Here is a 24,443-nt window from a genome sequence, read left to right as displayed (position 1 = left end):
GGATAGTTCGGATTTTTTGACATGAAGTTGTATGACATCCCCATCAGCAGTGTAGTCCATAAGCAGTGACCGCCCCACCCCCCAACCTCCACCCCCAATTTGGTTCTGCGAGTCCATTTCTGGTCGAATTTCCGTAGATGGAAGTAGATGGAGACAAAATAAGTATGGGAATGTACTTTGAATATTTTCATCAACATTAAGAGAATACAACAATGACGTCACGACACTGAGGGTGTGTGTTGACATACACTCAACTGGAGTCACCTGCTCCAGCATTAAACCATGGCATGAAAGCTTTGCATGACAGTTAATGATGCAAGTGTAAAAAGAAGTTGGGAAATGTACTCACCAGGCCTGGGAAGACGGGCTCCTCACATCAGACTAAACACGGCCGACTTATTGTACTGAGCAGCCAGGACACCAAGGGGTGTCGCAATGGGTTCCATTTCTTCTTCTATGGTTATCATCACATTTTGCTATCACCGTGGTGGCACTCCACGAAAAGCCAAGGAGGAGCAAGAGTTGAAGTCATGTGACTATGTGAGCAGCCTGCACTGACTGCAGCCAGCCTGCAGCATGCGGTGAAGTCAGGAAGTTTGCCTGTAGTCACGTTTTATTCGAGGTAAAAGGTCATGTGACTGATGTGTGGAGAGTTCAAAGCCCTTCAGTCAGGAAGAACATGATTGACACGCAAGGAATTAAAAAACATCAGGAATTAAAAAAAACCCAACACACACACACATTTTGACCAAATATCGAAAAGTTGATCCAAAATTCATGACCTTTGACCTAAACAACTCACACACTTGTTTTTCTTTCCACTCAGCATTCTCCTCACAGGGGGTCCAAAGAGGGCACACACGTGTCACGGTAAGACCACTTTGATGGCGATGTCGGCCATTCCTGGTGCAGCTACATGTAACAGGAAGTATCTCATCCATCACAACCAGCACAGCTAGCAATAGCCATGATGACGGCCATGAGAGCAGCAGTTTTGTTGGCATGTAGCACTTAGCAAAGACCTTACTGTGAGCATTAAGATGCTATTTTCTTACAATGATGCTATGAAATATGTTTATGCATCGTTTATGTGTATGATAGCAGTGTTAGCAGTGAGCATCACATGTTTGTGCTAAGCTAAATCAAAATGAATAATAAAATCAATCAAAAGGGAGTGAAATAATTCAATGTTTTGTACACTGAAGCTAGCATGCTAACCAGCTTAAAATAGCACCAAACTGCATGGTCGCCCCGTCCTGGAGAAGAAGGAATATTACTTGTGACTTCCTGTCACAAATGCACATGCACTGTGGGTAACACATTGCCATGACAACATCTGTTGTCTTCCTTCCTTCCTGCTCTCCTTTCCTTGTGTCCTTTGTTCGTTCCTTCTTGAGGATGTCATGAGGACCTTCATGTCCTTTGACTCTGTCGATGTACTCCTGATTGGTCACGAACATGTGTCCATCAAAATGAGGTCACGCAGGTCATCTCATCTGCCAGTTCGTCCTCATCTCGGCCTGTCCTGATTGGCTCCTCGTCGCTGTAGAGTGCTGTGGGATCGGCGGCAGTGGCATTGTTCAGCAAGTCATGGCTGGCGGACCCCAGCAGGTCGCTGGCAGCCGACTCCATCTCGTCCACGGTCATGTGACACGCATCCGCAATCTCCCGCTTTGCAAAGGCAACAAACTTGGGGTCACGTGCGTAAAGACCTAGCCCTTCAGAAATGAGAACCTGCAGAGAGGAGAACAACGATCATGCAATCACAAATCATTTTTCCACCAGTCGGGTCTGACGGTTGCTCACCGCCTCCACCAGGCTGTCAGCTGACCCTCTCTTCTCTCCAAAGGGAGCGCCGAGCTGAGAAGGAACTCTGAGGGTGGTGTAGGCCCTGTAAGGAGGCGGGGCTAAACCACACAATGACAAATCAGACAGCGGTTGATGGTGGCATTCTGTGACTGTCTTGTCTTACCTGCAGGGTCGCCGTACCACATGGGAGTGGGCGCTGCTCCAGTCACACTGACACCTGATGGTGGAAACACAACATTGCATTCGATGTCATGTGACCTGACAAGCTTGATGCTAGCAGACATTGCTCACCTCTTCCTGCTTCCTGCTTGCACTCCCCACCCCCTCCTGTCCTTCCTCCTCGCTGCCCCCAAGGGGGGCTTCCTTCCTCCTCCACCAGGATGAGAGGAGCGTACAGGAGGCGGCCGCGGCGAGGACACGGATTGGCCCATGAGGCGGAGGACGCCGCAGAGGAGCGACCGGACGACTGATGAGAGTTGTAACTGCCGTACGTCTGGTGGAGACAGGAACATGTGTGTGCCTGAATACCACCAGTGTGTGTGTGTGTGCGTGTGTGTGTGTGTGTGTACCTGAGTACGAACGCGGCGTGGCGGGGAGGTGGGGTGGTACGTTCCAGGCAGAGGTAAGTCATCACTGCTGCCCTGACGTCTCAGACACTGGATGTTAAACGACGGCTTTCGACCTGCCAGGCAAACACCATCAGCCATCTTTGATGAAGTCATCAACGCTAACAGCTCACCTGTGGGCGTCGCCGGAAGAAGGCGCCGCCGTGTGGTCCTCCTGCCCTCACCATAGTGACCGTAGGGGGCGTGGCCGTCATCATGCAGTGGAGGCTCGTCAGGGTAATACCTGAAAACATGCACACACACGCACACCTTTACATCCACAAACACATGGACACACAGAGCGTGTGTGTGTGTACCTGTCTGCAGAGGTGAAGCTGTCTGCGTCGTCCTCTCTCATGCAGTAGGGTGTCTCTCTGGACATGTCCATGTCTCTATTCCTCCAGTGTCTGTCCCTGGAGTCCCTCCTGTCAATCACAGCACAATCTCCATAGAGGAACTACACTCATGACTGCCGCATCAATTTGAATTTACTAACTTAGCTTTAGCAAAAACTCCAACAATAGACCTTCCATGTTTGTAGTTTAACAGCCTACCTTCCATGTTTGTAATAGGACGGCCTCTTTTGGGCGTGGTCTACTAGGCCATTCCTGACTGAGGGTCGGCGGTGATGATGACTGACAGATGATCTCAGGTTGTCTCGCCGCGAGATGTCATAGTCGCTGCCGTTGGACATTTTGGTGAGAGAGCCCACGCGATGGATCAGGCCGCCATTCACCACGCCGCCGTCACCCACTACACCACCCGGGCCTGCCGGTAGAAGAGGGCGGGTCTAAGTGAACCATGCATAAGGTCATGACTGAAAAAGAGTGCATTACCAGTGGGCGTAGTCAGCATGGATCCTCGTCTGTCTCTATACGACCCCCCTGTGTTTTCCTGCAGGGGTGAGAAAACCGTGAGAGCATGTGAGTGTACGTGAGTGTGCGGTAAAAGAAGGAAGCTCACCTCCTCCTCGTCCCTCATGGCGTCCTCCTCCTCCTCCTCCAGGTCTTCATTCAGGGCCAGACGCATCTCTGGACCCAGATCCTGCAGAGTCTTCAGACCCGCTTTACACAGCTGCCAACACATGCACGTTAATGTGTGCGTGGCAGGAAGTGCAAGTTAAGACGTGGGACTCACACACCTGTACGGCTGACGGGTTGGTGGCGTCTGTCGCGACACTCAAACCCCCCCTCTCCTTCCTCTTCCTGAACTTACGGAAGTAATCCTGGATCAGGAAGGTGGCATAGAACTTCCCCACCGTCACTTCCTCTTCTGCAGGAAACACCACAGAAGGACTGGACCGTAATAATAAGTCTCCTGGTCAGTGGTACTTCTCTATTGTTACTGAATGGCGAAGCATGACCCTTCTGCGTGCCACCACTGTATTCCACTGTAACTTGTGTGCATGTTCAAATGAAAATAAGCCATTACCACATCTTTCCTATACTGTTGAGTGTCTATGGCAGGGGTGTCCAAACGTTTTCCAGCGAGGGCCACATACTGAAAAATGAAAGGACGCAAGGGCCACTTTGATATTTTGTAAACCAACACATAGAGGTATGCTAAGAAGCTACTGTATATGTAGCTCAAGAAAAAAACTGCATTTCACCCTTGAAATATATGTGAAATGCTACTAAAAATGACGTTTTTTCCATAATAATACATGTTTATTCTTGTAAAATTGCGACTTTTCCTCATACTATTACTTTATTCTTGTGAAAATATGGCTTTTTGTCCTTGCTAGATCACAACTCTTCTCTTAATATTTTGACTTTTGATTGATTTTCCCATTTTTGCCGCTGTTTTTTTTAAAGTTTCCTTGTAAAGTTACATTTTTAGACTGTGCTGCGGGCTGATAAAATCACAGCCGTGGGCTGCAAATGGCCCCCGGGCCACACTTTGGACACCCCTGGTCTATAGCATTAAAGTATTGGCCAACAAGTCAGCCTGAAACAACTAGCATGCTGAGGCTCGTGCTAATGGTACTGTTTGTACCTTCATGCGGTGGAATGACTTCATCCAGAAGTTTTGGTTTCATTCGCTTCCAGATCTTCTTGATGATCACCCGCAGCTCCTCGTTCTCCTGGTCCGGGTTGCCTAGCAATAGCACAGCACGAGCGTGTCAACAACGAGGAATGTGATCTCAGTCAGGACACTTGTCGTTGTACCTTCAGTCTTGATCTTCAGTGCCGTGCGGACCAGCGCAAAGAGGGTGGCATTGAAGGTCACCATCCCGTCTGAGTTGAGAGGCATGTTCATGGCTACCAGACGCTAACCACAGCACGGCGATCACATGTCAGGTCGGGACACAAACATTACAAGAGTGACCACTACATTAAGATAGACTGTTTTGACCTTTTCCTTGTAAAACTTATTTTTACACTTGTTACGTATAGGTACAGCTACAATAATTACATTTCACAAAGTAAAAGCCATGTATTATATAGATGCATTACAAGTAGAGTGAAATAGTTCAAGGATTTCTTCCAAGTTTGATGATTATGGCTTACAGACAATGAAAACCCCAAATTCAGTGTCTCTGTCACACTCTGAGTGACATCCGGCGTGACAGCCTGTTATTGTTTCTGGTCATTCCTTAGTCCCGGTTGTCATGCTTTTATTGTGTTACATTTCCTGTTTGGTTTCGTGCTTTTGTCCTCCACTTTTACTTTCCTGCCGATACGCACCTGGCGCTGATTTGGTGATTTTGTTGGCTCATTATGCTAGTTTTGTATCCCTGCCGCTGCATTGCAGCAATGATGAAAAATATATACTTTACCTGCAATTTGAGTCCAGGGGTCCGTTACATAAAAGGAGGATTCAGACATCCGGGATAAATGACTGAGCTGTGCTCAACCAACCCAAAACATGAGCGTCTAGGCTTAATTGGTTTCACAAAGCCCAAGGCAGGATGAGCAGACATGGATCAATCAAGCCAGGTGAAACCAGTCCCGGATCAGTAATGATTTTAACATTTATGAAAGACTTAAAAAATATGTGCTTATACAGTACATTAACTTTGAAATCTGCCAACACAAAAATAAAGCTGACATGGAATCATTATGTGGAAAAATAATTTGTGTTTGAATTTCCGTTATCACAGAAATATTTTTTCTTTTTTTTGTAATTGACATGTGACATGTCATTGAAAACAGCGTTGCTGACCTTCTTCACTAGAACAGGGAGGGGTAAAGTCATGGGGAGACAGGGCTGCTGCTGCTGACTCATCTGTTGTTAAATCTGGTAAATGGGGGAGGGGCAACTGATTCAATAATGGATGCTAAACATTTACCTGCGCTGATGAAAGGAGTGAGATGTAGGCTGGTTGATTTGCACACTTTTGTCGCTAAATCTTACAACATTATATGCGAATAATATGCATATCAGCCAATGATGTCATATAGCGACTTCTAGGGCAGCCAATAACTACTTTTCTTACTGAGGAGTTGGCAACAGTTCATGTTAGGATCACTTGCCGGCACCCTCATGCGACGTTAGCGTGTGAGTTTAGGTTCTCGAGTTTCCGGGTTTGAGTGCTCGGCTCAGCGTCAGCGCGCGACGAATCCTAGACATTGGCTACAAATGTCGCATTGCTCGTGTCAAGCCACTCCTGAACCAGAGATAACATGAGAAGTGTCTTACCTAGGCTGTGGAAAGAACTGGTCCAAAGTTCTCTTTTCAGATTAAAGTCAATTTTACATGTCATTTGGAAATCAAGGTCCCAGAGTCTGGACAAAGAGTGGGGATGAACATATTCCAAGTTGCTTGAAGTCCACTGTAAAGTTTCCACAGTCAGCAATGATTTGGGCTGCCATGTCATCTGCTGGTGTGGGTCCATTGGGTTTTCTGAAGTTTCTGTTTAAAGTATACCTCATATTCTCATTGACTGAGATACTGAATTGTGCTTTCGATGTCTGCAAGCCACCACACACACTGCACTGCAAAAAATAAAGGCTTGCGGTAGTTCACTCTGTGTATGAATGTGTAATGGATCTATATCATATATGGGTTTCACTTTGAAATGAGTGACAAAAAGTTTGTGATATACCTGTATATTGGCAGTATGTTTTTTTAAGGAATGTTAAATATACGGTATGTTAGCTTTATGTTATTACATAAATGTTACATGTTAGATTTATGTTGTTACATGAAGGTTACATCTTTTATGCGAGCTTTATGTTGTTACATTGTTAAATATGTCAGCTTTATGTTGTTACATGAATATTACATATACTATACATATTTTGGCTTTATGAATGTTACATATAGTGTATGTATGTTTGTATTGTGGTAAGGGCATGTTACATAGGTTAGCTTAATGCTGTTACATGAATGTTACATATTTAGCTTGGTGCTATTACAGGAATGCTACGCATACAGTATCTTACTTGAAAGTTAGTTTTATGTTACAAGAATGTTACATACATGTCACTTGGATGTTAGCTTTGTGTTGTTAAATGTATATAACATATACAGTATGTTACTTTTGGTTGTTACATTAATATTATACACTGTATAGTTTAGCATTATGTTGCACAAATGTTACATATTTGAGCTTGAAGTTGTTATATGAATGTTCCACATGCAGTATGTTACTTGAATGTTACATATGTTACTTGTATGTTGTTAGCATAGCATTATGCTGTTACATGAATATTACATATTCTAGCCTTTATGTTGTTGCATGAATGTTACACATACAGTATGTCATTGGAATGTTAGCTTTATGTTGAAAGATAAATGTTACATATATGTTATTTGTATGTTAGCTTTCTGTTGTTACATGAATGTTCCATGCGTGCTTCTTTGATTACCTTACAGGCGACTCTGTGAGGACACAGTTTTCCAAAACCAAGAGGAGGCTGAATCCTCCGAAGTAAAGCGACAACGTCCAGATGTTTAATGCGACCCCTGAGAGATGACAACACACCAGCTGATCAATCCTAACTATGATGTTATAAACTAAAGTATTGTATGTGCGCCTTTTTGTGGCGACTGCGTCCTACTTGGCTTCAGGATCATATTCCGACCAGATCCTCTTGAACTCGTCCAGATGATGTGGACCCAGAATAGACCAATCACGTGTCAGGTAGTCAAAGTTGTCCATGATGACAGCCACAAACAAGTTGATGATCTGGAAAAAACACACACACACATGTGCTATTGAAATGACCTGTGTGTGCGTGCGTGTGCGTGTGTGTGTGTGTGTACGCACCAGGAAAGCACACAGCATGAAGAAGCTGATGAAGTAAACAATAGCAAAGTTGCTCCCGCAGCTGGACTCTTCTCCTGCCTCATAGTCGGACTCGGGATCACAGCGTTTCCCAGGAAGACTGGCCAACATGATCTCCTGCCACGCCTCACCAGTCGCACACCTGAAACACACACACACACACACACACACACACAGTGAGTGAGAAGCTGACTATGATGATGCTGCTGCTGCTGCTGATGATAACTAGGTGGCCCTAAGTGAAGAAGAGCACCTGACCTGAAGAGGAGGAGGACGGCTTGTGGAAAAGTCTGGAAGTTGTTGTTCCTGTTGATCTGAGTGTGATCCTGCATGGCGATCTTTCCAAACGTCTGATAGAGACAAGTTACACGACACGTGTGACATCGCTGAAAACCCCTCCACGTGCACCACGTGCGTGAAGAGATCACCTGCATGCCGATGACGGCGTAGATGAAGAAAATCATAGCGATGAGCAGGGCGACGTACGGCAGCGCCTGCACACACGAGACATGTTATCGAGCGCCACTGGGAGGCCGTCACGAAGGCCCCGCCCCCTCACACCTGCAGAGACTTGATGAAGGTCCACAGCAGTGTGCGAATGCCCTCCCCTTTGCTCAGCAGCTTGACCAATCGCATCACTCTGAAGAGGCGGAAGAAGGTGATGGACACTCGAGAGCTGTCCTCTCCGCTCTGTCACACACAAACACACACACGCCGTGACAATCAGCTGGTTGTGCGCACACGGACACACGCTCGCACACACTGTTGTTACGTACGCTGAACTCTGTGACCACAATGTCTACCACACTGCCGACCACGATGAGAGCGTCAAAGGAATTCCACGCATCCACAAAGTAATGCTGTATGACAATCACACACACAAGACTTTCGTTATTGTGGAAAAACTTCCTGTTCAGATACGGACACGCGGACATGCGTGTGTGCAGGTCTCACCCTGAGTCTGAGCGCTAAGAGTTTGAGCAGCATTTCCACAGTGAAGAGTCCAGTGAAGACCATGTTGAGGATGTCCATGATGTCACTGAACGTCTTGGACTGCTCGTAGTGCTACAAACACACACACGTACACACACCATCACAAGGTGGGTCGGTGCCCCAAGCTCCTTCTGGGCCCTGCCAGCGGTAGTTTACCTGGACAGCCAGCGTGACGGTGTTGAGCAGGATGAGCACAAACATGACATATTCGAATCCAGTGGAGTTGATGATGGACCAGAACTTGTACTGGACCGGGTTTTTGGGAATATAGAGCTTCAAAGGCTGAGCCTTCAGAGCGTACTCCACGCATTGGCGCTGTGGACGACATGCGACACATAGAGAGGACTCAAGCACGCGTCTGGGCGAACAGAGGTGTGAGAATATCGGGGTAGATGGGTCACCTGGTTTTTGTCCAGCTCACAGTTCTTGTACTCCTGCTCGCCCTGCTCCCTGAACGTGATGATGACGAAGCCTACAAAGATGTTCATCATGAAGAAGGCAATGATGATGATGTAGACAATGAAGAAGATGGAGATCTCCACACGGTAATTGTAGATGGGACCCGAGTTCTCCCCGTTGGCGTCGATGGCCTTGTACAGCAGGCTGTTGTGGGGGAGGGGCTTCAAGTTTTAACAGCACACACAGACACACGCACGCGCACACACACACACACACACAGAGTACTCACGCGGGCCAGCCCTCAAAGGTGGATACGGTGAAGAGTGCCATCATTCCCATCAGCACGTTGTCAAAGTTGAAGTCACTGTTGTGCCAAATTCTTTCTCGCACCATCGGATGGTTCACGTCGCCATCTTTGTACACCACAAAGGTCCCTCTGCACACACACACACACACGCACACACACACACACGTAATGATGATGTCATAATGCTTATAAGAAGAAGAGTGAAGGCTGGACATACTTGCACTGTTCGGGAGTGTGTTTGGCCTCATCAGTACAACGATAGAATTTACCCTGAAAACACAACACCATTATCATCGTAACAAGTAGATAAAACCTATATATTTATGCATATAGATAGCACATCTCACCTTGAACAGTTGCACACCAATGCACGCAAACATGAACTGGAGTAGCGTTGTGACGATCATGATGTTTCCGATAGTTCTGATGGCCACAAACACGCACTGGACCACATGCTGTGAGGCACATGCACACACACACACACACACACACACACACACCCACACACACACAAAGAGTCAGCATAAAATAGAGCAAAGGCGGCCATTTTGAGCATGTTCACATACCTTGAGGCCTTTGGCTCTGTTGATGGCCCTCAAAGGTCTGAGCACGCGGAGGACCCTTAGGATCTTCACTACCGAGATAGCACTGGAACTGTGCGTGTGCACGCACACACACACACACACACACACACACACAGATGCGCACGCACGCACACACACAGACAGTAAGAATGTGTTTTTCTTCCAGCAGGGACAGGCCTCAAACACTACAAAAACATTTTTTATCAATTAAACAGTTTGCTAACATGCCATTAGCTTCATATAAATGTCAAAAAACATTGTTGACACATGTTTACATCATTTCTAACCTCACACGATTAACAAGTATATTAAGTAGATGTATCTATGTAGCTATCTAGCTACAGTATCTACAGTACACTTTGTCAGAAGGCGGTGTGAGTGAGTGAGCACTGACTGCAGGAAAAAAGAGACGAGCGAAACGCTGACGACGAGTAGATCCAGCAAGTTGAACCAGTTCCTGCAGAAGGAGCCCTGGTGTAGGAACGCTCCGTGGACCGTCATCTGGCCGCAAAGACAAACAGGAAATCAGCCTGGAGGACAGACAACAACCATCATCGCTGTCTTTTGTTTTTTTACCTTCAACAGGATTTCCACGGTAAAGATGGAGGTGAAGGCGTAGTCGGCGTAACCTAGAACCTGAACACGCCATGACATCATCATCACTGACATCACCAGTACATTTCCCGCACAGCCATGAAGCATTCACCGCTGGGATCAGACACATGTCCACTAATTGTAGTCCTGACTGAAATAGGATCAAAGTCCAAAGACCATTAGGTGTTTCGTCAATCCTCAGTCAAGACACATGTTATGTTGTGTCCACACAGGTCAGTCCAAGTTGGACATGTCTGCGAGTTACAGTGACCTGCTGAGCAGCAACAAAGTACAAAGACCAAACTCATTGAAGTTGCTGTGGCAACACTATTAGCGAAGTGTCTGTGTGCCATGCATGTGCACAATGCTCCCAACATCTGTGTGCGTGTGCACATGCGGGATTGCTCGGCGTTGCGTGAGCACAGCTGCTGCTCGCCGTGTGCGTGCACGTTCAGACTGGTGATTTTCTCGTCAGGCACTGACCCACTTCTGGAATAATCTGCTCAAGCTCCACCCCGGTTTAAACACGACTGGTAGCTCAGACTTTGTCCGCCATTTTTGTTGACGGTCTTCATCTGCTGCCCTTCCCACAATGCACCTGTGTGTGTGTGCGTGTAAACTCACGTTGTTCCGAAAGGAGTGAGCTCTGATGGGATCCTCAGCGGCCAATGAGCACGAGCTGAGGATGATGAAGACGAGGATGAGGTTGGTGAAAATGTGATGGTGGATCAGAGTGTGACATGCCACTCGGATTCTGGAGAAACACACACGTTCACATGTTGTCATCAAATCAGTGTACAGCCAGCAGGAAGTGTCTGCAGAGGGAATGTGGGCAGACTCACGGGTTGGTCTTGCTGAGGCAGAAGAAGGCACTGCCTTCAGGAATGGGCAGAACTTTCTCTTTGGGCGGGGCCAGGTCGGCCATCTTCAGCTGGACACCGCCATCTGATGGAGACCATCATGAGGTCAGCAAATATGGCCGCCACACTAAGACAGCATAACTATTGCATGACATCATCTCACCGTCTTCGCCCTCTTGAAGCTCTTCCTCTTCCTCATACTCCGTGTCCTCGTCAATGTCCACCTGCAGATGCAATGTTAACGAGGGACGTGACACTTGCCATCTTCATCAACATCATCTTCCTCACCTTAATTTGCTCCCCCTCTGTCTCCTCCTCTGTCCCCTCCGTCTTCTCCCTGCATGGAGGACACAGTGGCAGCACAGAATGAGGCCCTGCCCCCACCTCTGACCCTGTGTATGTTTGTGCAGCCACTCACTCTTTTTTCTTGTCGTCTCCATCCCCTCCCGCCAAGTTGTCCACGGCAATGGCCAAGAAGACGTTGAGCAGGATGTCTGAGCCACGTTAAGAAGGTTTAGTATTGAACTGAAAACAAAGGTCATCAGTTACCCTCTTTCGGCCTAAAACCAACATCAGTTGACGAGCTAGTGGCTAACGTTTGCGGTGTTCCTCAGGGTTCTCTTCTCGATCTAATATTTGTTTGGGCGAAGATGCTGTTACACGCATGGCCACTTGGCAGCACCGTGAAACAGGAAGGATACAGTTTCCGCAAATGAAGAGGATGACGAAGTAAATGCAGACAATCATCCCGGGAAACACAGGGCCGCCATACGCCATGATGCCATCGTACATCACCACGTTCCAATCCTCGCCTGTCAGGATCTGCACAGGCTCTCTGTCGATTGTCAAGCCCCCTGGCACCACCCACGCTGCGACATCAGCAAACTTACCTGGAAGCAAGTGAGCAGCGCCTGCGGGAAAGCATCAAAGGTACTACGTTTGGTCTGCGTTTCATCAAAGTTGAACTTTCCACCAAAGAGCTGCATTCCCAGCAGTGCAAAGATGATGAGGAAGAGAAAGAGAAGGAGCAGCAGCGAGGCAATGGACTTCATGGAGTTGAGCAGCGATGCCACCAGGTTGGACAGAGCCGTCCAATGGCTGTGCAGATAGAGACAGACGGCGGTCAGGGTTTGGGGCAAAGGAGCCTGCGCTGATGTCACTGTGCGTGTCTTCTCACCGCGTGACCTTGAAGATGCGCAGCAGGCGGACACAGCGCAGCACGGAAATTCCCAGCGGTGGCATGATGTCCATCTCCACCAGGATGGTCTCCACAATGCCACCACACACCACAAAGCAGTCAAAGCGGTTAAAGAAGGCCACAAAGTAATGCGCCAGGCCCAGACTGTACATCTTCAGCAGCATCTCCACAGTAAACAGCGACAGCAGCACCTTGTTGGCGATGTCTGCGCCACAGGCACACACACAGTGTCACCGCCGTGCACACACCACATGCACACAACATGGACAGAGACAGCACACCGTTCATACCCTGCGCCTGCGTCAGCCAATCAGGTTGGTTGTAGTGCTCAGAGGCGCTGAGTGACGTGTTGAGGAAGACAAGCAGCAGAACCAGCCAATAGAAAGTCACCGATTTGACAGCAGTGCGACAGTTCCTACGACATACTCGGTTCCAGCGCCGCAGCGTGCGACTGAATCCACACAGCAACAGGGGTATGATCACTTCCTGCCAGTGTTTACGTTTATGTTTGTTGATATGAGAACTCACCAGCAGCCAATCTTCATCATTCGAGCACTGAAACCAGACAAAGTGAGGTTAGTCCAAACGGGGCGGGGCTTACACTTATAAAAAATGTTAATCTCCACAATCATGTGACTCCAAAATGTTGACATGATGACACCGAGCTGTCTCCGAGACAACAGACAGCAGAGAAATTACCTTGAGCTAATGAACATGGGAGGCGGGGCTTGTGGTCAATCAGCTCAATGTGTGTGTGTGTGTGTGTGTGTGTGTGTGTGTGTGTGTTACCAGCAGGCCTGGCAGCAGTTAGTATGTTCCTCATCGATGTTCTCCGTGTTCTCAGACGCCGTTTCGCTGGCGGGAAGACTTGCTGGGAGACACAAGTGATGTGACCATCGAAAGTTCTGATCCAAATGTTGGAATCATCATGTAAGGCAGTCTCACCATGTGTTTCATTGGAGTGACTGAACCATCCAAACTTTCCTCTTTTCTTGTCTGACAGATCACCCAGAGACAGACCTTAACACACACACACACACACAGGCAAATTCAACTAAAATACAAAACTTTCAGCTCATACTGCCGTCATGTCAGAAGTCAGTGTGTCTCACAAATGTTCAGTTTAGCTAGCGTTTGTGTGTGTTTGTCGCTTCTTCCAAGATAAGGATGAGCATCAAACAAGAGGTGTTAAGAGAAGAAGCACAATATAGACAGGGAGTTACATGAAGTATGTGAAAAAAAGCAGTAAAATTCCAGCATCACCATTTGTGTTCTGACTTGTTATCGAAGAACTGCTTCACTTCTTTTTACATTTGTACAAACCTGCCAACATTGAAGAAAGTAGTACTCCACCCATCACGGGGTGCGGAACACTATGATAGTTTTATGTTTTTGCATTTTTGTTGTTTTTTTAGGTTTCATTTCATTTCTACCCTGTGCGGTGAGCCAATAAAAAAAGAGCCACAAGCACAAATGGCCACTGGGCTGCACTTTGAACATCTGTGCTTTTATTCATTTTTGTCAGCGTTGAGCGCATGACATGACATCAACTCTCAACTCTATGAGCAACCACAACTCTCATTGACTATTTAGCTTGTTAGCTTCCTTTGTGGCGAGTCAACAATGGTAATTAAAGAGATAAGGAGAGCGTTTTTGCAGCTGGACCTAGTTGATGAATATAACAACAGTAATTTTTATTTTGAATGTTGATCTGACATTGGAGGAGAAGGCGTTCGCGGAGGTTGGCTGCACGCCTTCTGAACAAGTCGCATACACACAGGAAACAATGTACTACAAGCCAACCAACCACAGCCTTTAAGGTCCACGAGGTTTGATTATTTTGGAAAGTGCACGTCACACGACGCAAGAGGGTTTGCACGGTGGGAGCAAGCTGGTGTACACTGGCATCTTGACACAACGGCATTAACCAGGTTTCACAGACTGAACTCAAAACTGAAACCAGCGAAATGCAACAAAATGCATACCTGGAGAGCACAAGCGTACGGAGAGTACAAGCATATTCAAGGGTCAAATGCGTGTTGAGTAAGGTTGTCACGAGACACTCAGTTCATGAGACAAGATGATAGAAAAGTACAATGGAATAAATATACAAAATATATGACACTATATTGCAATCTAATAACATAATTTCTACGACGTTACACTCTTCTGCACTCTGTATGTATGCTACCTGCCCTGCCTCCACCCGCCCTGTGTGACTGAGAAGAAGGCTCATTCAGTTCATGCTCTTTTTCTTGGAAAAAACGCTCCAAGGTGCTGAAACCATTGCACAGAGTGAGCTCGCTTCCTGGCGAGGAAAACAGACATGCATGCCATTGGCAATGTATTGAGACCGGTAAAATTACCCAGTTCATTTTCATTTATTGTGTGATTAATTAATTTATTTATTATCGTCCCAGGCCTAGTGCCCACGAGACATTTTTTTCTGAACAAGAAATCTTGTCACGTTTTAATCTCGTGAGATCTTGTGACACCCCTAGTGTCGAGTATAAAAATGCGGACATTGGTCTGCTTGTATGACACTTAGCAATGCTAAAATCGGACTTAAAACACTGCCTGTGCACTTAATAAATCTTTTATGATGAACACAGCTTGACCGTGCAACAGACTCTACTCCCCCATGTAGGCTGTACCGTATAAATAAAGTTGAAATGCTGTGCTAAAAAAATATGTGTCATATCCTGTTTATGATATCTTGTTCTTTCTGTTTATTTTTTTATTCTTGATGTTTTCCTTCCTATTTTTATTTATTTAAACCACACTCACGTGGGTTTCCATCCTCGTCCAGCTCGTCCATGTCCTCGGCCTGTGTGATCCAGTCCATGTATCCGCACAGGTCCTCCTCCATCTGTTGCTTCTCACGAAGTTTCTGGAAGTCTCCGCGAGCCTTCGCCTTCTCCCTCTCCTTGCTGAACTCTCTGCGGCGTGGCATGGCTCAACATTTAACGACAGTGACATAACACTGGCAAAACAATTATGGTCACGTTTGCTATTGCGAGCAAGCTTACTGACCCGCTGAGGACACCAAGAACCAAATTGAGAACGAAGAAGGAACCAAAGATGACCAGACTGACGAAGTACACCCACGGCAGCTCAAAGCCGATGGCGTCATTCATCTATGAAAACGAGTGTGGGCAGCCATGACACTTTGCTGTATAAAGAGGCGTGTGGTTGCGGACTCTCACCCAGTAAAGGACGTCAGTCCAGCCCTCCATGGTGATGCACTGAAACACTGTTAACATGGCAAAGAAGAAGTTGTCAAAATTGGTGATGCCTCCGTTTGGTCCATCCCAGCGTCCGCGACACTCTGTGCCATTCACTGCGCACTGCCGCCCATGACCTGCGAAGGCGCACGGCACCGGGTCGTCCTCCACAAAGTTGTCTGGGGGAACAGAGGTGTTAGTGGTCGTACGGCCTAATGAAGGTGGCGGTGGAGGCAGCGGCAGTGTATACCAGATCCGATGTAGTAACAGGTTCTATGCATGCGTCCAATGAAGAGCTCCAGGCCGATGATGGCGTAGATGATGATTACAAAAAGGACCAGCAAAGCGATGTGGAGCAGCGGAACCATCGCCTTCATGATGGAGTTCAACACGATCTGCAGACCTGCCACATATGCTCATGTCAGTGTACAGGAAGTGATGTCACCACCACGTGCTCACCCGACCACACTCACTGGGAACACCGGACACCAGCCTGAGGGGACGCAGCACCCGGAAGGCCCGCAGAGCTTTGACGTCCAGACCTCCAGGTTTGCCCGGCATGTGATGAGTGCTCGCTTGCTCACCGGACTTGTGGGTCATGGTCTCCAGGACCACGCTGAATAGCCTGTGGTGGAGACAGGAAGACGTCATCAGCCCTCGCCGTCGCATGAAAACAACATCTGGTCAACATGATGGGGATGAAGTGGACTCTGACGGTCTTGCTGGGCTGGACAAGGATAACAAGAGAGAGACTGCGTGGACACAGGACAAGTCCAACAGATCTTAAAAGCTTTTGACGGCTTGTAAAGCAAGGGTTAATCAACAGGAAGTGATGCAATTAACCAGCTCAATGAGCCAATTAGGACATGTGTCAAGCAAACAGAGAGGTCACGACCTTCATTAGGAATGAGCTCCTCGGCTGGTCAGGTGATCAAAGGTTGAAAGCAGGAAGTGGCGAGCACCAGCTACAGAAGCTCTTCAGGCCCGCCGTGACAAGGCTGCGAGGCTCGTTGAGTGTAGCCGAGCGTCTCGCACGCTCACCACAACAAAGCTGAATCACACAAATTGTAGCGGCGCCGCGGGCGGTGACTTCGGACGGCGCCAAACGAGGACGTCAGCTCACGTTTGCCTCGACTCAGAATCGCTGAACCGCTGCACCACAAATAACTAAACTGTATCTGCTTACATCTATCTACTAGGGGTGTAACGATTCATTCACTGCATCAATGCATCAATTTATACACCAATGATCCAACTACATCCATCTGTGTTCAGCAAGTTTCCATTCTGGACGACATATAGCGATCTATGGTAATGGTTTAATTGTACTTGAACATGCATACAAGTTAAAATGGAATACATCACATAGTTCAACTCGCAGTTCCACATGTCCAAAAGGCGTAGGAAGAAGCAAAGTTTATTTAATCCTACCCCTCGTCCATTTCACATCAATTGCAATACATTTATACTCTTCCTGTATTCCGATGTAGTCTTTACCAGTTGATACGTGGGCAAATGATACAATGGAAAATGATAAGGTAATGTAACAATGTAGTAACATAATTGTCAAGGTTTTTCTTCAATCATAATAAATAATAATCAGATAATTAGTATAATAGTAAATAATAATCCGTTTAAATACACTTAACTGAACTTAGTTGTAATAATAGGTGAGTACTGACAATCAACTCAAAAGAGTTCAAAACTCAATTTTTTTCCCGTTTTTTATGTATGTTTTTTCATTCATTATACAGAATTTTTTTTTTCTTGTACAGGATATGTTTTTTCATTTATTATATATGTTTTTTTCATTTACACTATATGTTTTTTCGTTTACAGGATATGTTTTCAGTCTGTAAAACCCCTCGCCAGACACTTTATACACTTTTCTCAGACAGGCATGAACATTTTCTCACATTTCTCTCATTTAAACACTCAAAGAATGAAACCAAAGATTTTATGTGTTTTATTCAATTTATTGCTTTATTATACATAGCCGGATATGACGTTTATGTCTGCGCTACGTGCATTGTGTAACTTTTTACGTAGGTCAGTCTTGTCATAGACGATAGAAACATCTCTTTTAATAAGAGTCATTAATAAAATAACCCCCAATATGTTGCATATATTAAGTATGGTTGTTTGGCCGTTTATGTTCATACATTTACAAAATAATAACTACCAAAGCACATGACATCGGAGAAGCGCTGTCGTAAAAATGTCCTAAAAGAGGAAGTGACGTAGGTCTCGCGTATGCACAGCACTGATTGTGTTTCTGGTACATATTGCGTAATGACATGTATTCTTGCTAGTTGCTGCACCATTCTTTCAAACGGCCGCTCTGATTATAAGGATTATCAGAAAAAAAAAAGTGCCTGCTGCCATCGCCCCGTACAGGTGAGAAAGTTTAATAGAAGATACCATACCACATTCATTTGCAGAGGCATTTGCATAATGTCCATCACCTTTGGGTTCAAAGTGCAGGTTTGAATTGCACTATTTAAAGTAAATAATTTATAATGGCAAGCGATACCACCCTCTGTTCATCCTGATTTTGTATTGCATTCGTAACTAATGTTTTGTATTCATTGATGACTTATTCCAAAGTATGTCAGCATTATGAATAATTTAGACCTGATTCACTTACAAAAAACAGGAATCTAGGAAACTTCACCTGCACTGTCCAGTATCCACGTATTTATTTCACAGTCACACTGGTTGAGTTTTTGGCTAAAAAGTTACTGAATTAAAGTTACTAAATTAACCAATATTGTCTTTGGATCGTATCGGCAACCACGAATCGTGATACGAATCGAATCTTTATTCAAACGAATCGCTAACACCTACTATCGACGGGAAATGAATAGATGAAGATCTTTCTTACCCCACGATGACGATGACAAAGTCCAAAAGGTTCCAGCCATTGCGGATGTAAGAACTTGGATGCATGACCAGACCATATGCTAGAATCTTCAAGAAGGTTTCCACCGTGAAGATGATGAGGAAGACATACTCCACTTGTTCCTACAGGAGAAACATGTCCTCACTATGTCCAAATGCCCACAATGTGTGTCCGAATGTCCTCAATGTGTGTCTAATTGGCCTGATTGTGCGTCCACCGAGTGTCCAAAAGCCTCAGTGTCTACATGTCCTCGCAGTGTCCAAATGCCCTCACTATGTGTCCACAAGTCCTCACTGTGATGTCCTTGCAGTGACAGAAACTAAACCAATCATATCCACTGAAAGAGCTGTCAATCATTTCTTTCACAGACTCATCTTTGACAATATGTAAACATGAAGCCACAAGTCAGCAAAGTTTAACTTAGCACAAAGCTAGCCTAGCTTAGCATCACGCTAGCTCATGGTCAGGTGAGGAATGCAGCTCACCAAGTCGTGGTTGGTGGAGTTGGAGTCATCCTCGGGAAACGGTTTGGACACGCCCAGAGCAACACAGTTAGCAAAGATGGCTAACAGGATGAAGATGTCAAAGGGTCTAAAGGGACACTAAGGAAGCTCACCTGTCTTTAGCGAAACACCTCAAACAGGACTAACAGGAAGTGATGTCAGTGTTAGTATGCCAACAGTTAGCTGACGGGTTGTGTTAAGGATACTTCCACTCAACGATGGAGAGGGCAGCACGTCTGATTGGGTTGTTGAGCTTTAAGCAGAACAATGCCCGTGGAGCTCGCTGGACCTGATTACTGCCCTGGACCTGGACAGGAAATGACATCATCAACATCGCCTGTCTCTTGGCACACTGTCTGTTAGCGTGTTGTCTCACCTGTTTCTTGGCGTGTTGTCCTCGCTTGCGTTGGGTTGCCGTGGAGCTGGTGGTGGAGTGGAGGGTGTCAGTCCTCGTCATCCTCACTGCATCGCCATCGCCGTCCATCTCCTCATCCCAGTCCCCATCTCTTTCCTCTCCCCCCTCTCCTCCTCCTCCTCCGTCCCCCTCTCCAGCCTCCTCGCCCTCGCCATCTTCGCCATCTACTGCGTTGGCGTAGCCGTTGCGCGAGGCGCCTGGAAACAAGACGAGAAGGTGAAGGGTCGAAGTGTGAACGCGTGATCACGTGACGTTCTTGAAAGAATGAAACAGGAAGTTTAACGGTAACTGGTGTCATCATCATCTCAGAGGATGATGATGGAGGAGATGAAGGTGAACACTGAAACATTGTAGTGAACAGCTGTGACCTACATCTCTGTGTGTGTGTTAGTGCTACCTGAGCACCACACACGCACACGCACACACCACAGCAAACATCTCAGCAAGATTACTGCCGCCTCGCTCGACCTTCCTAGATTTCCTGTTTCCCACAATGCTTTGCTGTGTCCAGCTGTGGCACAAAGCTGATAAACCTCTTAAACACACACACACACACACACACACGTTGACAACAGCTGATACCAATGTACGACAAAATGGCGGCGCAGGGGGATATGGCCATTGCGACGTGCTAATGTAGCATGCAACACGTTAATGTAGCATGCTACAGTACATGACTAGATGAATAATTATTCCACGGCGAGGTTAATGACACAAAGAAACGAACATATAAATAAATAAAAGCAAAGGAGTAAATAAAGAAATAAAGAGTGAAGTGAGCCTGCAGGGGGCGCTGAACATGAATAAATGTCCTCAGGCATCTGAGGTTAGGACAGTGCGGGTCACATGACTCTTGCTCACGTTGTGTTGTTCTCTGTGTGGAGCTGCACAACACACACACACACACACACACACACACACACACACACGCACACACACCCCGCCCCCTACATTGCCCCACGAGAATCCGTCTAATTATGCCCGAATTATCCCGAGACAACTGAGATCATCCTGACAGCAGCGAGCGCGCACGAATGCATGTATGACTGTGTGTGTGCGTGCGTGCGTGTGTGTATGAGGACTCGCATGACCTCCTTGTTTGGGAGACTTGTGTGTGTGTGTGTGTGCTGTTGTCTTTCTCTGCTTGTGCGCCACTACCTTTACCGAGAGAACGTGTCTCTGTGAGGACATGTGACTTTGTGAGGACATTTTAGCTAGTCCACAAAAAGAAAGACAAACGGTAGGATGTGTGCGCGTGCGTGTGCGTGTGTTTGTGTGTAGCACATCACTGGCACACAAACCTCATACGCCTTGTTAACTTTCTGCTTTTCACTGCTCTGCCACTGTGTGTGTGTGTGTGTGTGTGTGTGTGTGTGTGGGCCCTGCAGCCTGGTCCAGCTGGGAAGGTCATCAGGTTATTTAGTGAACGTTTCTTTTTCTTCTTTCACTGCTCACTTGCAGCCATGGCGATGGTGGCGGAGGTGGGCAGAGGATAGAAGGAGTGGGTGGAGCTTATAAACACATCATGGAAAGTTTGACTTGACTGAGCACATGAGTGTATCTGAGTTCTGCGATGTTCCTCAGCTCATGTTTGAGCTGTCCTGAGACTGTGCGTCAATCAATCAGTCAATGGTCAGGTGGTACATATGAGATGATGGAACAAAAAAGAGAGGGATTAACTCTGCTGCCATGGCAACCAGTGACTTAGTGCTCATTTCCATGACAACACTATCATGACGCCATCTTAATTCCGACAGCCGGAAGTCTGATCCCGTGCCAGGATGGAAGGATTAACTACGATCTCTCGTTGAGGGATCGGGGGAAGGAGGGGTGTCAAAGGTCACATTCACCTGCATACTGCCATGTCAAAAAGCTGAACTTTGACCTCTGTTAGCATTTGCACTACTTGTTGGAGAAGACAACAAACCAAGACGGAAGACGGCTGTCGTCATTTTGTTGTTGAGCAATTCAACACAGAGCAAATGAACCACGCCAAAATTAATTTTAACATTAGATCTGAGATTAAAGCTAACATGAATGTTAACATTAGCAATAATATCAGTTATTAGGAAATATTCCAGGCCAGTCGAACGTAAACAAAAGACAGTCATATGTAGCAGAAACAACAAGCACAATACAGCATTGACACGTGACGTCACATGTTTGCATCTATCAACGATATGACCTCAGTTTGCCGCAAGGATCTCTCTTTCAGTGGCATGCCTGTGCACTTTTTATAGTCTAAGGTTGCAAATCAGTAACATTAGTGCTAACATTGATGTAAATATTTCGTGCTGATCTATCCATCCATTTTCTAACACTTCCTGTTTAGGGTCGCGTCCTGGAGCCTATCCCAGCTGACTTGGAAAGAGTGACTACGCCCTGGACTGGTCGCTAATCAATCACAGGGCACAAAGAGACAGAAAGCTGTCACACTCACATTCACACCATCGCTGAGTGGGGGCTGAACCAATATTACCTGCCACTGAAGTCAGGTGAGTCAACCACTACACTCATTAGTGCTAACATTGATGGTAATATTATTGCTAACTTTAGCGCTATTGTCAGTGATAACCATCCATCCATTTTCTATACCCCTTCTCCTCTTTAGGGTCGCGGGGGCATGCAGGAGCCTATTCCAGCTGACTTCGGGCGAGAGGCGGGGTACACCCTGGACTGGTCGCCAGCCAATCGCAGGGCACAGATAGACAAACAACCATTCACACTCACATTCATACCTATGGACAATTTAGAGTCGCCAATCAACCTAAAATGCATGTTTTTGAAATGTGGGAGGAAACCGGAGTACCCGGAGAAAACCCACGCACACACTGTTACTGTGTTGGCCAACATGCTAACCACTAGACCACCGTGCGGCCCGTCAGTGATAACATTCATGCTAATATTTGTTCTCAAATAGTTCTATCCTATATCAGTAAGTACTAGGGTTGTAAAGTACATGTACTTGTGGTCTGATTTTTTGGTATGTTGCACCAATGTCTGAAACGCTACACGTCATTAAGTGAGGGACAGGAAGTGTAACTGCCTCGCGATGTATATTAAATACCCGCCTATTCGAAGTACGTCATTTGCTCCCCCGCATATTCAATTTTTTTCTGTGCTTTAAATTGTAAATAACTATAACTAAGTTATTTATGGTAATTTAAATAGAAAGTGGTTTGATGGTTCTGCAGAAGAAAAAGAGTGCTGCAGCCATTAACCCAGCAGAGGACGCTGTCTCACAAGTCAATTCACTCAAGACTTTCCAGCAGGAAGACGCTTTGACATGACGTTATGTTGAGTAACTGCACATTTTATAAGTACAATACCGTATTCTGAACACTTTTTACGGGTGCCGTCCATTTTACGTAGTTGTTCGCTATTCACGGGGGTGTATATCGGAACATAGCAGGGATCTATTGTAGTCACGTGTCTACTTTGTAAACAAATACAGTGCAGCCCAGACTTTGGCAAGTGGGAGTCATGGCTAGCGATAGGGCCAAACCCTCTTCCATCGTTAACGTCTCCTTTTTTGGGAACACTTGGCTTTTCCGGTGAAATACGTAAACGGACAAAGACAAGTGGCCACCATTATTAGAGACGTTGAATGGGGCTTCAAGATGGAACAATTAATGACGACAATAAGACACTTTAAAATAATAATTCAGTGTTGAATGTTACCGTTTCCTAAAAAGAAACATCATCACCTATTATATATTATGTCATGTTTGTATTTTTTACTTGAGAATAGTATTTATGGAAGGATTACCGGCTAGTAGTTTGTATGTTTTTATGCTTCATTAAAAAAAAATATTAATGCTGTTTACACCAAAACAAAGCAGTTTCATTCTCCCTTGCTGTACCCAAAATGAACCAAACCTTGTCCTTAAAACTAAAGCACACATCAAACCGCATACCGTTACACCCCTGTAGCCTGCAAAGTAGCATAATTAACATGATCACGAAACACTATTGTAACAAGATGTAACAAGACATGGCATAGATGTAAAGCTAACAGAACTTACTTTTGTGGTTGTGCTGCATGTCTCGTGGCAGTCCACTTCAGACATTCATGTTGGTGTCTTCATGGCCTCTCACAAACAAAAGTTAGCATGTTGACCACTCGATCACACTGCTGGTCATTCACGCCTTCATCTGATCTCCAAAGATTGTTTCAGGCATGACAGAGCTCAGCAGAGCGATGTGGAAACAACAGAGCGAGAGGCTGCGAGGAGACAAATTCAGCTCGGCTTCACTAATCTGAATCTCTTCATCTCTCCACCTCATCCTCATCTCTCTCTCTCTCTCCACGCCCCCCCCCCCCCCTCCGCCGCCCCCACCCCGTGCCCCAATTGGGGATTAAATAGGAAAAGGGCTCAGTGTGTTAAAGTGGAGGACAGCTGCACATGAATTAAAGGCACACGCTGAATAAAAACATGACTCAATGTCGGCTAACCACTGGCAAATGAACACAATCGTGAACACGGTCACCTCTGACTTGACTGTTAATTATGAATTCAATTAGTATTATTTATTATAGTATAGTATGGTTTGTTTGTTTCAGACAAGCTTAATAACTTACATTAAGGACCATCGCGTGGTTACATTTGTATTATATTGTACAGGGTGTGTGTTGTTTTTAATTTCATATTTAATTTTTTTTATATTTTTCTTCGAAAATCTGTAATATTTTTAAGTAACTATTTTTAAATTAATTAATCACATTACAACTTTTTTGTATAATGTATACAGACTTTAGGAACGCCCTGTATTATTGTAGTAACAACATAGATCATGCAGGCATATTGTGTATATAC

At 45.9% G+C, this 24,443-nt stretch overlaps 1 protein-coding gene across 1 annotated transcript; it reads right to left on the bottom strand.

Moving 5' to 3' along the window:
- Positions 1-349: 349 nt before the first annotated feature.
- On the bottom strand, positions 350-23,892 carry cacna1fb (calcium channel, voltage-dependent, L type, alpha 1F subunit). Its single transcript, XM_054796382.1, has 51 exons — positions 23,652-23,892; positions 19,588-19,823; positions 19,418-19,518; positions 19,194-19,299; positions 18,691-18,830; positions 16,280-16,431; positions 16,057-16,209; positions 15,789-15,985; positions 15,616-15,719; positions 15,370-15,521; positions 13,528-13,602; positions 13,372-13,453; positions 13,111-13,137; positions 12,873-13,033; positions 12,562-12,787; positions 12,275-12,482; positions 12,086-12,206; positions 11,803-11,878; positions 11,673-11,721; positions 11,548-11,608; positions 11,367-11,469; positions 11,149-11,278; positions 10,507-10,566; positions 10,325-10,431; positions 9,913-10,000; positions 9,694-9,801; positions 9,564-9,616; positions 9,329-9,475; positions 9,042-9,243; positions 8,797-8,955; positions 8,602-8,712; positions 8,424-8,507; positions 8,209-8,337; positions 8,076-8,141; positions 7,906-7,997; positions 7,630-7,789; positions 7,421-7,548; positions 7,229-7,325; positions 4,583-4,685; positions 4,410-4,511; positions 3,556-3,686; positions 3,378-3,488; positions 3,251-3,308; positions 2,969-3,182; positions 2,732-2,839; positions 2,549-2,658; positions 2,379-2,491; positions 2,101-2,302; positions 1,973-2,026; positions 1,807-1,907; positions 350-1,734 (listed from the first exon to the last, which is right to left on the bottom strand). Exons 1-51 carry the CDS (start codon positions 23,668-23,670, stop codon positions 1,468-1,470), a joined length of 6,144 nt encoding a protein of 2,047 aa, XP_054652357.1. The 5' UTR covers positions 23,671-23,892; the 3' UTR covers positions 350-1,467.
- Between the last annotated feature and the right edge of the window lie 551 nt (positions 23,893-24,443).

Source organism: Dunckerocampus dactyliophorus, chromosome 1 (genome assembly GCF_027744805.1).
Source record: "Dunckerocampus dactyliophorus isolate RoL2022-P2 chromosome 1, RoL_Ddac_1.1, whole genome shotgun sequence".
In the NCBI taxonomy this organism is placed as follows: Eukaryota; Metazoa; Chordata; class Actinopteri; order Syngnathiformes; family Syngnathidae; genus Dunckerocampus; species Dunckerocampus dactyliophorus.
Note: the sequence above shows the minus strand (reverse complement) of the source record. Positions and strands in the feature narration are given on the sequence as shown.